General features: G+C 48.3%; 1 protein-coding gene across 5 annotated transcripts in view; it reads left to right on the forward strand.

Moving 5' to 3' along the window:
* Positions 1-12,929, forward strand: part of LOC147023166 (uncharacterized) — a 55,628-nt gene that overhangs the window by 29,106 nt on the left and 13,593 nt on the right. For all 5 annotated transcript variants that reach the window (XM_085888321.1, XM_085888319.1, XM_085888318.1 and 2 more), the window contains one exon: positions 12,350-12,600. In XM_085888321.1, coding sequence (XP_085744447.1) covers positions 12,350-12,600 — 251 coding nt within the window. The remainder of the gene's footprint in view (positions 1-12,349; positions 12,601-12,929) is intronic.

Below are 12,929 nucleotides of genomic sequence, written 5' to 3' on the forward strand. Positions count from 1 at the left end.
TGTGTTTTTTTTTGCGCACGGTGACGTCATGGCTGCACGTGTGGTTGGAATCCGGCAGGAGGGGTATCTCTGCCGGATGGTACCGTCCAAGGAGGGACGAGGAACACGTGCAGCTGCATGACGTCACGGGCAGGTGCAAAGTGCGCGAGCTCTGAGTTGCCGCGCAGGTGCTGCGCATGTAAAGAGAAAAAAGAGAAAAAACAGCAAGCCTCACTTTCGGGTGTACAGGATTCCTGGGCAAGGGGTGGAAGACCCCCTTACCCGGGGCACAGGATGGAAACTAGTTAGGGGGAAGGGTTAGCTTAGCTAGACCGACTTCATGGGGCAGGGGTAAGTCCTCATGGAGTCCGTGGAATGGATTAGGTAGAGGGATTGTAGCCAGATTTAGGTTGGGAAATAAAATGATTGATTTGGAGACAGAGACAGACTGGTGAATGTGTAGTGGGGACGTAGCTTAGCTACGTAGGTTAAAAGGAACGTGCTATAGTGTAAGGGACGACGTGGGAGCACGAGTTAGTTAGGGGATGTAGTAAGGAGGATGGCAGAGTTCAGTGGTGTGTGTATTGAAGAGATGAGAGTTGTGAGGTGAGTACATGGTGAGTGAGTGAGGCCAGCGGGTCTGTGTGAATGGAGCGAATGGGGAATGCATGGTGCGATGAGTGATTGGGGGGAGGAGTGACTCCCGCCCAAGGGACCCCGGGGTCAGAGTAAAGTGAGTTAGCTGGGTTAGTCAAATTGAAAAATGGAGGTCGTTTTGTTGTTGGTGGGAATGTAGGCTCGAAACCCATTTGGAGGGGTGCAGGAGCCCTGTTGACGGGCTTGGGAGCGTGGCTGCGAAAGGTGAGTATCGCTGAGTGGGTACCCCGGGCACCAGGCTAGTCGGCCGCGGTAGGCCATGGGCCCATGGGGGGCCGGGATAGAGTAGTGGGCACGGTGCGCCTGCTTGGTGCGGGGGCCCGGGGCGCCATTAGCCGCGTGGGCAGTGTTGTGGGCAAGGGTGACCCTCGGAAAGGGGCCCGGGAGGCCGGCCTGCCACGTGTGCGTTTCAGGAGGTGTGCCATGGGGGGCACTCCCCGGTGTTAGGGAGCTGGTAGGCTCGGAGGCAGTGTAGTGCCCGGGGTGCCATAGCGGGAGATTCGCAGAGGGTCGTGCCTGCCAAAGGGAGCCACGTGTCCCAGCCAGGAGACCGTGTGAGGGCACGGAGAGAAAATTGGGGGGCGAGGCCCGAAATTGTGAGGACACCAACACAGGCGACGGGAATCTGGGTTGTTAGAACCAATAGTTTAAGCGAGAGGCGCTTGTTGAAAGCCCCGGGGTAGTTTAACAGTTAAATGGATAGGGTAGATTAGGAGATGTACCCCTCCGCACCATCCATCCCCTCGCTCTCGTTGTGGGCCGCTGGACCCACTTTGGGTTAGATCGCCGAAGTCTGGGGAGGCCATTCTGAGGCTTTGTTGGGCCTCGACACAGGACGTTAGCTCTCCCTTATTCCCCTCCGGGAAGGGAACGTAGGGGTTGGGAGTAGGCTAGGTGACAGGATAGGTTAGCCGAACAAGGACAATAAAGGGGGTTAGGGGACGATTTATAGTGGGGAAGTAAAAGTAAAAATAAAAAAAAAATAAGTTGGGGCTAAATTGGGGTTTGACAAATTAAGGGAGTGGGTATGTACAGTGACAGGCAAAGGCGATAGGTTGGGAGGGAGACAGGTAGGTAGGTCCGAGCCCGCCTTCCAAGTGGCCAGCACCACCGCACTCCCTCCACCAACCTCCACTGAACGGCAAAGGCTAGCCAACTTCATCGGCTGGCCGGGTTTTGCTTCAAGGCGGAGGCCGGCCAACTTCATCGGCAGCTGTGTGCTGCAAGGCCTGTGCCGGCCAGTTCATCTGCTGGCTGTTTTTCTTCGAGGCCTGTGCCGGCCAGTTCTTCTGCGGGCTGTGTTTGCCTGCAGCGGCCTTCTTCTGCGGGCTGTGTTTGCCTGCTGCCTTTGCCATGCCATGCCCACTGCCCATGTTCACCAGCCCCGTTCAATTTTGCTTTGCCCCCCCCCCCTGTTCATTGCCATGTGCGCCAGGATCGTAAAAGCAACAGTTTGCAAGCTGCAAGAACTGCCCTGTTGGTGTTACAACACGGGCCTGCAGTGGCGGCCCGTGCACCGTGTTTGCGTTCATGCATCCATTCGTTGTGCTTCATTGCGTGTGCCACTTGAGCTGGCACGGAGACTGCGTTGTGCAGCCCAAGCACCGTTGTGGTTCACTGAGTTCAGTTCAAAGGGAAGGCCTTGGACTGCGTGTGAGCAGCCAGCCACGTTCCTGTCACCTGCATTGTTTGAGCCAGAGACTGCATGTGGGCAGCCTGGCTCCCTGCTAACTGCTTTTCTTTTGCAGAGTTCATTGATCCTGGGCCATGGTTTAGTGTAAAATTTGTAAGTTAAGGTTAAGATGTACTGTAACATGAGTGCGCGCCCCGGCATGTCTGTCTTAGCGCCCGGCAATTTTATTTAAGTCGTCCGTGTGAGTGAGTTTGTTTAGATAGTTACGCAGCCCTCAGGTTATTTATTTTGGGGACACGAATACCATGAATGTCGCACTCAGGGATCCGTAGGTAAAATGTACTAGGGGAAAACTACACATGATGGCACACGAAAATTTGACGACTCGGGACGAGTCTGTAAAAAGGGAAGGGGTAGTGTTGTGGTTACCAAATTCGCAAACCACCATTCAGGTCCCTTAGGTGAGGTATCTCGGCAAGTATATGTGTAGTTAGGCCCAAACCCGTTGTCTAGTGGGAATACATGTCGTTTATGCGAGCTGCGACTCTTCAGGATAGCCGTTTTTCTTTTACTATCTTTGTTTTGGACCAACCGCCATGATCACAACCACAACATCAACCACCGACCACAACCACCGCTTCACCACAACCGCCACGACCTTCACGCACACCTCACAACCGTAGCATCGCCACCGTTCTTGCCCCGCTGTGGGTACCGGTGTTGGACTCATGCAGAACGCGCGTCGAACAGCGTGTACAAAATCACGGATTTTGTGCTTCAAAAACGGATCAAAAACGACACACGCCCACTTTTTGCCGTCCAATCGGTGAGCGAGGGGCGATTTGGCCCCGCCTCCAGAACGATCGATATATGCAAATTTGTGGATCAAAAAGCCTTCACGCCCACTTTTTCTCGGGCCAATGGGGAGCGAGGTGAAAGGTCAAAGGGAGGGGGTCAAAGGCGAAGTTACGGGGGGATAAAAGGACGGTGTTCGTCAGTCAGAAGAGAGTCGCAAACGAGAACGAGGAGTCGGAACGAAGGAGGACGAGAACGAGAAGGAGAACGAGAACGAGAAGGAGTCGGAACGGAGGGGACAAGTGTGGAAGTCTGGAGCCCGAAGCCTGCAGTGGCTGGAGAAGCTGAAGAGAGTCGGACGAGGGGGTGCTCGCGTCGGTGCCGGGAGCTGCACGCCCGAGGGAGGCCGGCAGCGCGACCTGGCCGAGGTGGAGACGCACACCAGGGATAATAAAGACCCTCTATACCCCGAGCATCAGCAACCCCCTCCTGTTTCCCCCCGCGCTGAGATAGTGCGACCAAGGGGGCCCCTTTCCCACCCCCTGCCAGACACTGTCCGCGAGGTCCGCGGAGTGAGGCGCCATCGCCGCTCCGTGTCTCATCACCAGACGGGTAGGCGCGACCCGGTCTCGGCCTCAGGCCCGCCTCATCCTTGAGGGTATTCTTTCCTTGGTTTTGGGTATGTGTTGTCGGCGCCGTCTGTGAAGTAGAATTGTATAAGTGTTGCCGTGTGCTCGTGTAATCGGTATTAGATCTGCATTGTCGCATTTGCTTTTTGTGTAAATTGAATTGTGTTTTCTTTTTTTTGTGTGCATTTGGTGGAATTGTATTTGTGTGCTTTCCGTTCGTCGCGAATAAATGTGCTTTATTGTTGAACTGTTCTCCCGCTTCGCTTCGTCTTTTCCCCCATTGAACCCTCATCTTGCTTCACGTAAAGGGTTGGTAGTGGGCTGAATACGCCCGATAATTAATCGAACCATCGAGGTCGACGATAACACCGCTCGGTTATTCTGATAGTACGGAACGGGTCGCTTAAGTGGCCCGTGTCCGAAGTCGACCTGCGGCGAGGTGCGATCGCCCGGTCTACCCTCCGCGTGGGTACTTAGGTAGGTCGAATTTGGCGAGCAACCCTATCGCACGCGGGGGCTGATTGGCCTCGACCGCGGTGAGATCGGAAAGGTCCACTCGTGACTGGTTCCCGGCGTTAGTCCGAGAGGGTCACGACTGGATTGTCCGTCCGGTGGGCGACGTGCCGCGATTCGAGTTACGTGGCCGTTTCGCACGCCGGCGAGCGCGAATACGCAACAATATATATATATATATATATATATATATATATATATATATATATATATATATATATATATATATATATATATATATATATATATATATATACATACAGATATATCGAAATATATACATACACATCTATATAAATAAATGTGCGTGTGCGTATGCGTGTGTGTGCTTGTGTCAGTGTGTGTGTCTGAGTGTCTCTTCCATAACTCCAAAACCATGAAACCGATCAGCCTGAAACTTTGCATGCATACTAAGGGACCTCCAAGGAAGTGCAAGAGTGAAAATTGGATGTTTGGGTTAATTAAAACAACACTTTTGAAGATCATTAATGGCCTTATTTTATTATATCCTTTATCAAGCACTCATCAGCCACCTCGCTCGCTGGAGTCTTTAGGCATATCCTGGGTTACCTAACCTGGGTATGAAGCCACTACATTTTTTGGCTTGCTCAACCATGCCATGACTTGGAACAGGCCGCAATGATTTCTTCAAGATGAAGATTTTTTTCTTCACTTTCCTCACTCATATTATCGAATGCCTGTTCATCATACCTCCAAATCGCTGGGTACCTTGCACTGCTTATAAACGCCCGGAGACATCAGCGTTTGTGGCCTTATTTCATTTCTGCACATGCAATAACCTCGAGAATCTCTTCAACTAAGCTGAATTACAAAATTTAACTTCCAGAATCGACCTCAGCAGCAGTTCCAACTCCCAAAAGAGTGTTAATTTGTCCAATTCGGACATTGCTTGGCGTTTCCAGGTGCATCATTTTATAGATGGCAATTGGTAATTATTTGCCAAGGCAGGCAAACCTATTCTCTCTGCTAACTCCCCTACCCCCACCCCTCTCTCTGTTTGTCTCATCCTTGCTCTACCTCCTCCCAATACAGTGCAGCACCCTCCTACCACACCTCCATCTCTATCTCTACCTCTATCTCTCTCCTCTCTCCTCTCTTCTCTCTTCTCTGTCTCTGGACGTATCTGGATGGTGGTTATGGCTGGACAGTGGTTATCTCCATACATGTCTTGATGGTGGTTATGTCCGGGTGGGGTTTGTCTCCACAGACGTGTCTGGATGGTATTTATCTCTGGACATTCCAGATGGGAGTTTGTCTGCAGATGTGTCCGGGTGGTGTTTATCTCCGAACGGCTTGGCTATGATCGCGTCTGGGCAGTGTTTGTTTCCAGATGTGTCCGGGCAGTGTTTGCCGTCAGAATGTGATTATCTCCAGATGTATCCGGGCAGTGTTTGCCTCCGGACTGTGATTATCTCCAGATATGTCAGGGCGGTGTTTGTCTCCGGGCGGTATTTATAATATGACTGGTAGAAAATGTATTTCAGACATTATTTTGTTTCGATCTTCACTGTTATTCTTTGCAGAAGCATTTTGATACGACGGTATGAATCGTAATTAACACTCCACTGCATGTCTGCCTTCCCTTCCTCTCACCTCACTGTCTTCCCTTCCCCCACCCCACCCCTCGTCGCTCCCTCTTCCTCCTCACTACTCTCCCACCCCTCTTCTCTCTTTCCCCCTCTACTGCCTCACTCTCTCCCCTTTCTCTCTCTCCCACCCCCCTCTGTCCTCCATTATTCCCCCCCTCATTATTCCTGTCAGTGAAGTGATGTGTGGTATTTGCTAATAGATATGTCTATATATATATATATATATATATATATATATATATATATATATATATATATATATATATATATATATATATATATATATATATAAAAAACACATATACAGTATGTACATACATACAGTATATAGAGTATGCACTGTAAATATACATATATATACATATACAGTATGTACATACATATAGTACATAGAGTATGCACTGTCAATATATATATATATATATATATATATATATATATATATATATATATATATATATATATATATATATGTTGTGGTTCTGCAAAACCGCATACCTCTAAGGCAATGGCACCCAACATGCAGTGATCCCCAGGCAGTTATTTTGTTAGTCTTCATGCAGTCAGACCTTCCCCTCATGTATAATAATTGGTTAACGGGACGAAGTGTGTTGCGTGGGTCTTCAAGCAAGGTCGAATTATATCTCTATCTTCTATTCTACTCTGATTTCCATTCCAACCCTTTCCTTTTAGTCATGGCACAAATCAAATCAAGCAAGCAAGCAAACACACATGATATGAACAACAGACACCTGCGCAGCCTCCGGTGAGAGAATCACCATGAGAACGAAAACACTACACGGCACACGCATGGCGGGCCCTTTCATTCAAATCTGCGTGCCAATTTCCAATGGCATCTCACCTTTCTCACCCCTCGCTCACCAAAAACTCACCACCTCGACCACCAACACCTCCCACACATGGGAAAATTATTCCCACACCCCTTCATACCTCTGCATCAATACAATTCACCACTAAACAGAGGCGTGGTGCACGGCTCAGGGTACTTGGACCACGTGATGCAGGGACAAGTAACGGACGTTAGCAGCATCAGCCGCATCTCACCAGGGGTGTCCTGGGTGGGCACGTGGGATTGATATGACCCTCGTCCAGTCACCAGAACATGGCAAGATGGGCGGACTAAGGGGAGGGGGATGGTGGGGGGGTGGTTGCTGGAAGAGCAATCTGGGAGTTAGGTACGGAGTCCAGCATGGTCATGTCACGCCGGGTGTGCAAATGAGACCACTTCCAGCCTCAGGAGCCTGGCAGGGCGTATCTTGGACCGCTATGCCCCAAAAGAGAAGCGGGAGTCGGGTCACAGCGCGTTGCTTCGGGTCGTCACCCCACCCTTCGCCCGGGCCTTATAAAAGGCGGATCGCGGAGCCATCTGCCCTCTTTTTCTTCTCTCTGCCTCGCCCTCTTCTTCACTGCTCCTCATTGTCTGCTCATCGCTGGATCTACACTCATGGTTTGTGTGTGACAGGCATTCTTCTGGGACCAGTGTGGATCGTACGTTGCCACGAGCCCCGGAAAAGTGACTAAGTAGGAGACAAGCTGGTAGGCGACGAGGGATTCGCGAGGATCGAAGCGCTGGATACGATGCTTTTCATTCTGACCGATCCACCAACGAAGATTCATTGCCAAGACGTATTGGTTCACATACAATTGTTCCTCTGCCTGGCAAGATTTTTCCTATTGCGTATTTTGCCAAATGGCACTCCTCATAAAAAATGACGGTAAATAGACACCCTATTTTTGAAGGACTACCATTTGAAAAATAATCGGTTTGCTGGTTTGTGCTGTGGAGCCTCGTGTTGCAGACAGACACACACACACACACATACACGGAAAACCGATAAACTTCTCTCAATGCTCTTGTTTGACCACACCTCCTGAGCCACACAATATTTTTCATAAGCCACGCCCACTTTCCTACGCCACTCCCACTTTAAATAATAAATAATTGGAGGTGGTGTGTGGGTCATGGAATCGTTTTCGGTAAATAAATAAATAATTGGAGGTGGTGTGTGGGTCGTAGAATCGTTTTCGGTAAATAAATAAATAATTAGAGGTGGTGTGTGGGTCGTAGCCTGGTGTTGGCTCAGTGGTTAGGGTGGCGGCTTGGGATCCGAGGGTCCTGAGTTCAAGCCTTGTTGCCCGCTGAATTAATTCACCAGGGGGTTGACTCAGCCTGCCATCCTTCCGAGGTCGGCAAAATGAGTACCAGCTTGCTGGGATGACCGAGTCATTCAAGTATCCTGCGTCAGAGTGGCGACCTGTCCAGGATTGTGCCCAATAGCCAAGGAGACTGCTTCGGCAGCACCAACGCTCTGTACAGAATATGGTCCCAATGGACTGGACTGTGGGTCGTGGAATCGTTTACGGAAAATAAATAAATAATTGAAGGTGGAGTGTGGGTCGTGGAATCGTTTTCAGCAAATAAATAAGTAATTGGAGGTGGTGTGTGGGTCGTGGAATTGTTTACGGTAAATAAATAATTAAAGGTGGTGTGTGGATCGTGGAATCGTTTATGGAAAATAATAAATGATTGGAGGTGGAGTGTTGGTCGTGGAATCGTTTACGCTAAATAAGTTAATAATTGAAGGTGGTGTGTGGATCGTGGAATCGTTTATGGTAAATAAATAAATAATTGGAGGTGGAGTGGGTCGTGGAATCGTTTTCAGTAAATAAATAAATAATTGGAGGCGGAGTGTGGGTCGTGGAATCGTTTTCGGGAAATACATAAATAATTGGAGGTAGTGTGTGGGTCGTGGAAGCCTGGTGTTGGCTTAGTGGTTAGGGTGGCGGCTTGGGATCCCAGGGTCCTGAGTTCAAGCCCCGTTGGCTGCTGAATTAACACCAGGGGGTTGACTCAGCCTGTCATCCATCTGAGGTCGGCAAAGTGAGTACCAGTGTACTGGTCCCGGTGTATGCCCCGGTGAGAATAGGTATACCATATCCCTGTGTGTCGTAAGAGGCGACCAGGGTTGGCGTCAGGAAGGGCATCCGGCCATAAAACATTGCTTCAAGAAAAAGCCTAACCCCTGCACAGCAGGGAAAAATGGCTGTAAAAATGGTCATTATTTTTTTTGTGTGTGGGTCGTGGAATTGTTTACGGTAAATAAATAATTAAAGGTGGTGTGTGGATCGTGGAATCGTTTACGGTAAATAAGTAAATAATTGAAGGTGGTGTGTGGTTCGTGGAATCGTTTTCAGTAAATAAATAAATAATTGGAGGTGGAGTGTGGGTCGTGGAATCGTTTACAGTAAATAAATAAATAATTGAAGGTGGTGTGTGGATCGTGGAATCGTTTACAGTAAATAATTGGAGGTGGTGTGTGGGTCATGGAATCGTTTTCGGCAAATACATAAATAATTGGAGGTGGTGTGTGGATCGTGGAATTGTTTACGGTAAATAAATAATTAAAGGTGGTGTGTGGATCGTGGAATCGTTTACAGTAAATAATTGGAGGTGGTGTGTGGATCGTGGAATCGTTTACGGTAAATAAGTAAATAATTGAAGGTGGTATGTGGGTCGTGGAATCGTTTTCAGTAAATAAATAAATAATTGGAGGTGGAGTGTGGGTCGTGGAATCGTTTACGGTAAATAAATAATTGAAGGTGGTGTGTGGGTTGTGGAATCGTTTACGGTAAATAAATAAATAATTGAAGGTGGGATGTGGGTCGTGGAATCGTTTTCAGTAAATAAATAAACATATTATAAGAAATCCACAAAGACAGAAATGCCGGTGATTCCATTTATTTTGGATCCTTTTCACTTTGGTCAATAACATTTGGATCGAGGAGAGATCGAAGGTGGAACGAAGGTGTAGTTCCTTACAAACACTGTATACACACCTTAAATGACGGTAAATAGACACCCGATTTTTGAAGGACTACCATTTGAAAAATAAAACCTCAATGAAAAATCGGCTCAAGTAAAATTTTCTAAATATCTCGAAGTGTTTAATTCCGAAGTCTTGTTTCTCTACATTCAAAACTGAAGGACAAGTATTGAAAATACTGTACACGGTTTTTCGGCCGCTGCACAGCAACAGGTGGTTGCTAGGCAACGAAATTCAAACGCGCACCTTCCCAGACCATATGGCACCTGTTGGCAAAGTTTCATCGAAATCGGTTCACTGGTTCATGCTGTGGAGCCTCGCGTTGCAGACACACACACACACACACACACACACACACACACACACACACACACACACACACACACACACACACACACACACACGGAAAACCCGACAATAAGGGATATCTAGCATATATCGCGAATCCAATAACACGCCGACTCTTGAGGTGGGAGCACTTAAGCAAAGCCTCCCACGGAGGTACATGCTACACTGACAGACCTATGCATGACTCGGCAAGGGATATTTTGTCTCAAGCATCTTCTCTCCTCTCCCTCTCTCTCTCTCCACCCCTCTATCTCATCCACTTTGGATGCATAAAAGAGCATCCATTACTGATTCACAACCACAGTTTCCTCTGGTACGACACTGCACCCCCCATATTGCATGACACACCTACCACTCCCACACCAAAGACACCAGTATTTCTCCCTCCTACCTCCCACAAAGCGTTCTGGGTTGCGTTGGTCAGCCGACCGCGCCAGGTATTGCGAGGCAGTTAGTCCTCATCTGCTCTCTTTCCTTCTGGCTATCTAATCTTCCTCTGGTTGTGTCTGTGTGTGTGTGTGTGTGTGCGTGTGCGTGCGTGCGTGCGTGCATGCGTGTGTGTATGTGATGGTGCCTGTTGAAGCATAAGTTAAGATTGTAGAAGTTCTAACGGGATAAGTCTGCTGTTTGCTTTTGTAAATTGCTTGCCTTTTGTCGCACCCCACAAATTCCTTGATCTCTCTGCTGCACATAATAATAAACCCCATTTACTGTGCCACATACCTTTCCTTGCTTGATTGTAAATAAATGCTTTGTGTAGAAATGTTCCCAGCTCGTTTTCGTCTTTTCCTTCATTGTTCCAGCATGGTTCGTATCCTAGCCTAGCCAGGGCATTATCCCCCAACAATGTTTTTCTCGCCGGTACATCCTTGGGCAGTTACGCTCCGCTGCATCTGATCCAGTAAGGTGATCCGGTTTGAACAAGGCGTACCGAGGGCGTGTCCCCCAATAATTAGATCACGCGACCATTAGTAAACGGTATTTATTAGATGGAGGACCCTAAGTCACGTGGTCAAGTTATTGGCATTCACGGTCGATTCGCGACCCGCCACATCAAAAAATTATTCGTGTGTGACAGCCTGCGATTCCGGAGAGTCTGGTGGGAACCCGAGGTAGCTTCCTCCCCCCCGCCCCCATGGTCTTCTCACCCCTGACCCTGGGTCCGCAACAATACATACACACATATATACATACAGACAGATGTAGAGAGATCAGCAGGAGAGTATAAACGAACAGACAATCAAGACCAAACAGTAATGATGGAAAAAAGTCTTTTATGATGGAAAAAAGCATCTAACTTTTTGATTTGGTTGTTCTGGAAGCTGTAGCTGTGGGCACAGCAGCATGCAATTAGTCCTGCACAAGGCTCTCGGTCAGTGATCTTCACTATTTTTAGAGGGGGGCCACTTTTTCCAATAGACATCAGCGTGAGAGCCACCACACCGCCTGCAGGACTCCATAATGGCTGCGACTAGGCCCCGCTTCCACATACTCTTATTCGTTGTGGTTAACCGGGCTGTAAGCATAATTGTTTGTATACTGCAACCACATATCCTGATATAGTGACGGTACTTTTATGCTTCGCATTGTAACACTCATTTGAAACCATTGGGTCAATTTGATAACATTTATGGTGGATTACGATGGGGGTGTCTTCACATTTGTGTATTATAATCGGCCGCACGTCAGGGGCCGCACTTTAGGCCACCAGGGGCCGCCAGTGGCTCGCGGGCCACGCAATGAAGAACAGGGCTCTTGGTGATGGTGTTGCTTTGGTGTCGCTCCTGTAACTCTCCACGATTCTGCGGTTCGAATACACAGTTTTCCACACTGCTGACACCCACAAGGCGTGAGAGGAAAGAAGTTTAGGTGGAGATGGAGCAAGAGAAAGGATGGGAGGAGAATCAGCACTACGTGGAATCATAAGAGGGTATTGTGGTGGGTGTGGGAGGTGGGGAGGTTGGTTGGATTGATTAAAATTCTGCCATCTTTTTGCAAAGGTTATAACATCGCTTTCAAACACGTTTTCAACTCGAAGGACACTCGGTGGAGCAACATTCCTCCGTCAGACTGAACGGTTTTCATTTTGTCTCCACTGATAGGATGGATCTGGACCAAACATCTCACCGGCTTGTTCTTGTCATCTCACCAACTCATCGCCCTCGTTTTGTCATAATCCGTGTCAAACTTTTTGAGATATTCTGTTGACAAACAGACAGGGGGTGAAAACATGACCTCCATGCACCATCAATGGCGGTGATAATGGCCGTTTTAACAGTGCATTAAAAATTGTGTTTGTATCATGGACCGGTGATTATTTCTCCTTTTCCCCCTCCTCAGATTGCAACCTTTTTACGTCCTCTTCTCGAGGTCACATGGTCACATCAGGGCCGGATGGACGCAACTTCATTTTTGAATCGAACTGCTCCGGGAATTCCCGACTTCCGGGGACGCCACCCCGAGGTCACGTGACCACTGTTGCTAGGGACACAGCCACATGTGGGGGCTCGACCATGACGATGAGGCAGGGAGGCCCAGTTGGAGCTACAGTGGCATTTAACAACTCGGCAGGAAATTGTAGTTTGTGGGAGGTGAGAATCATTTTTTAATATATGTTTATTTATTTGTTCGCACACCCGTGGTGTGTTACATTCAGGGACTCGCTTCCGCTGGCCGGGCCACTTTGAGCCTCGAATTACGAGCATGAAATGTATCAGTCAAATGATCTCTTGAACATAATTTTCAGCATTTAAACGAAACAATGGCAATTTCGAAGTGGTTAACCACATTTGTTGTGTTCCTGGGTGCAAATCAAACTCATGAAAATAGAGGAATTAGGAGAAATATCCGTGGATGCGATTGATACATGTTGAGTTGTATTTCCGATTAATATAAGCAAGCGGTGGTAGTCACACACACA

Source organism: Eptatretus burgeri, chromosome 7 (assembly GCF_056783735.1).
Source record: "Eptatretus burgeri isolate ZD-2024b chromosome 7, Ebu_testis_v1, whole genome shotgun sequence".
Lineage (NCBI taxonomy): Eukaryota > Metazoa > Chordata > Myxini > Myxiniformes > Myxinidae > Eptatretus > Eptatretus burgeri.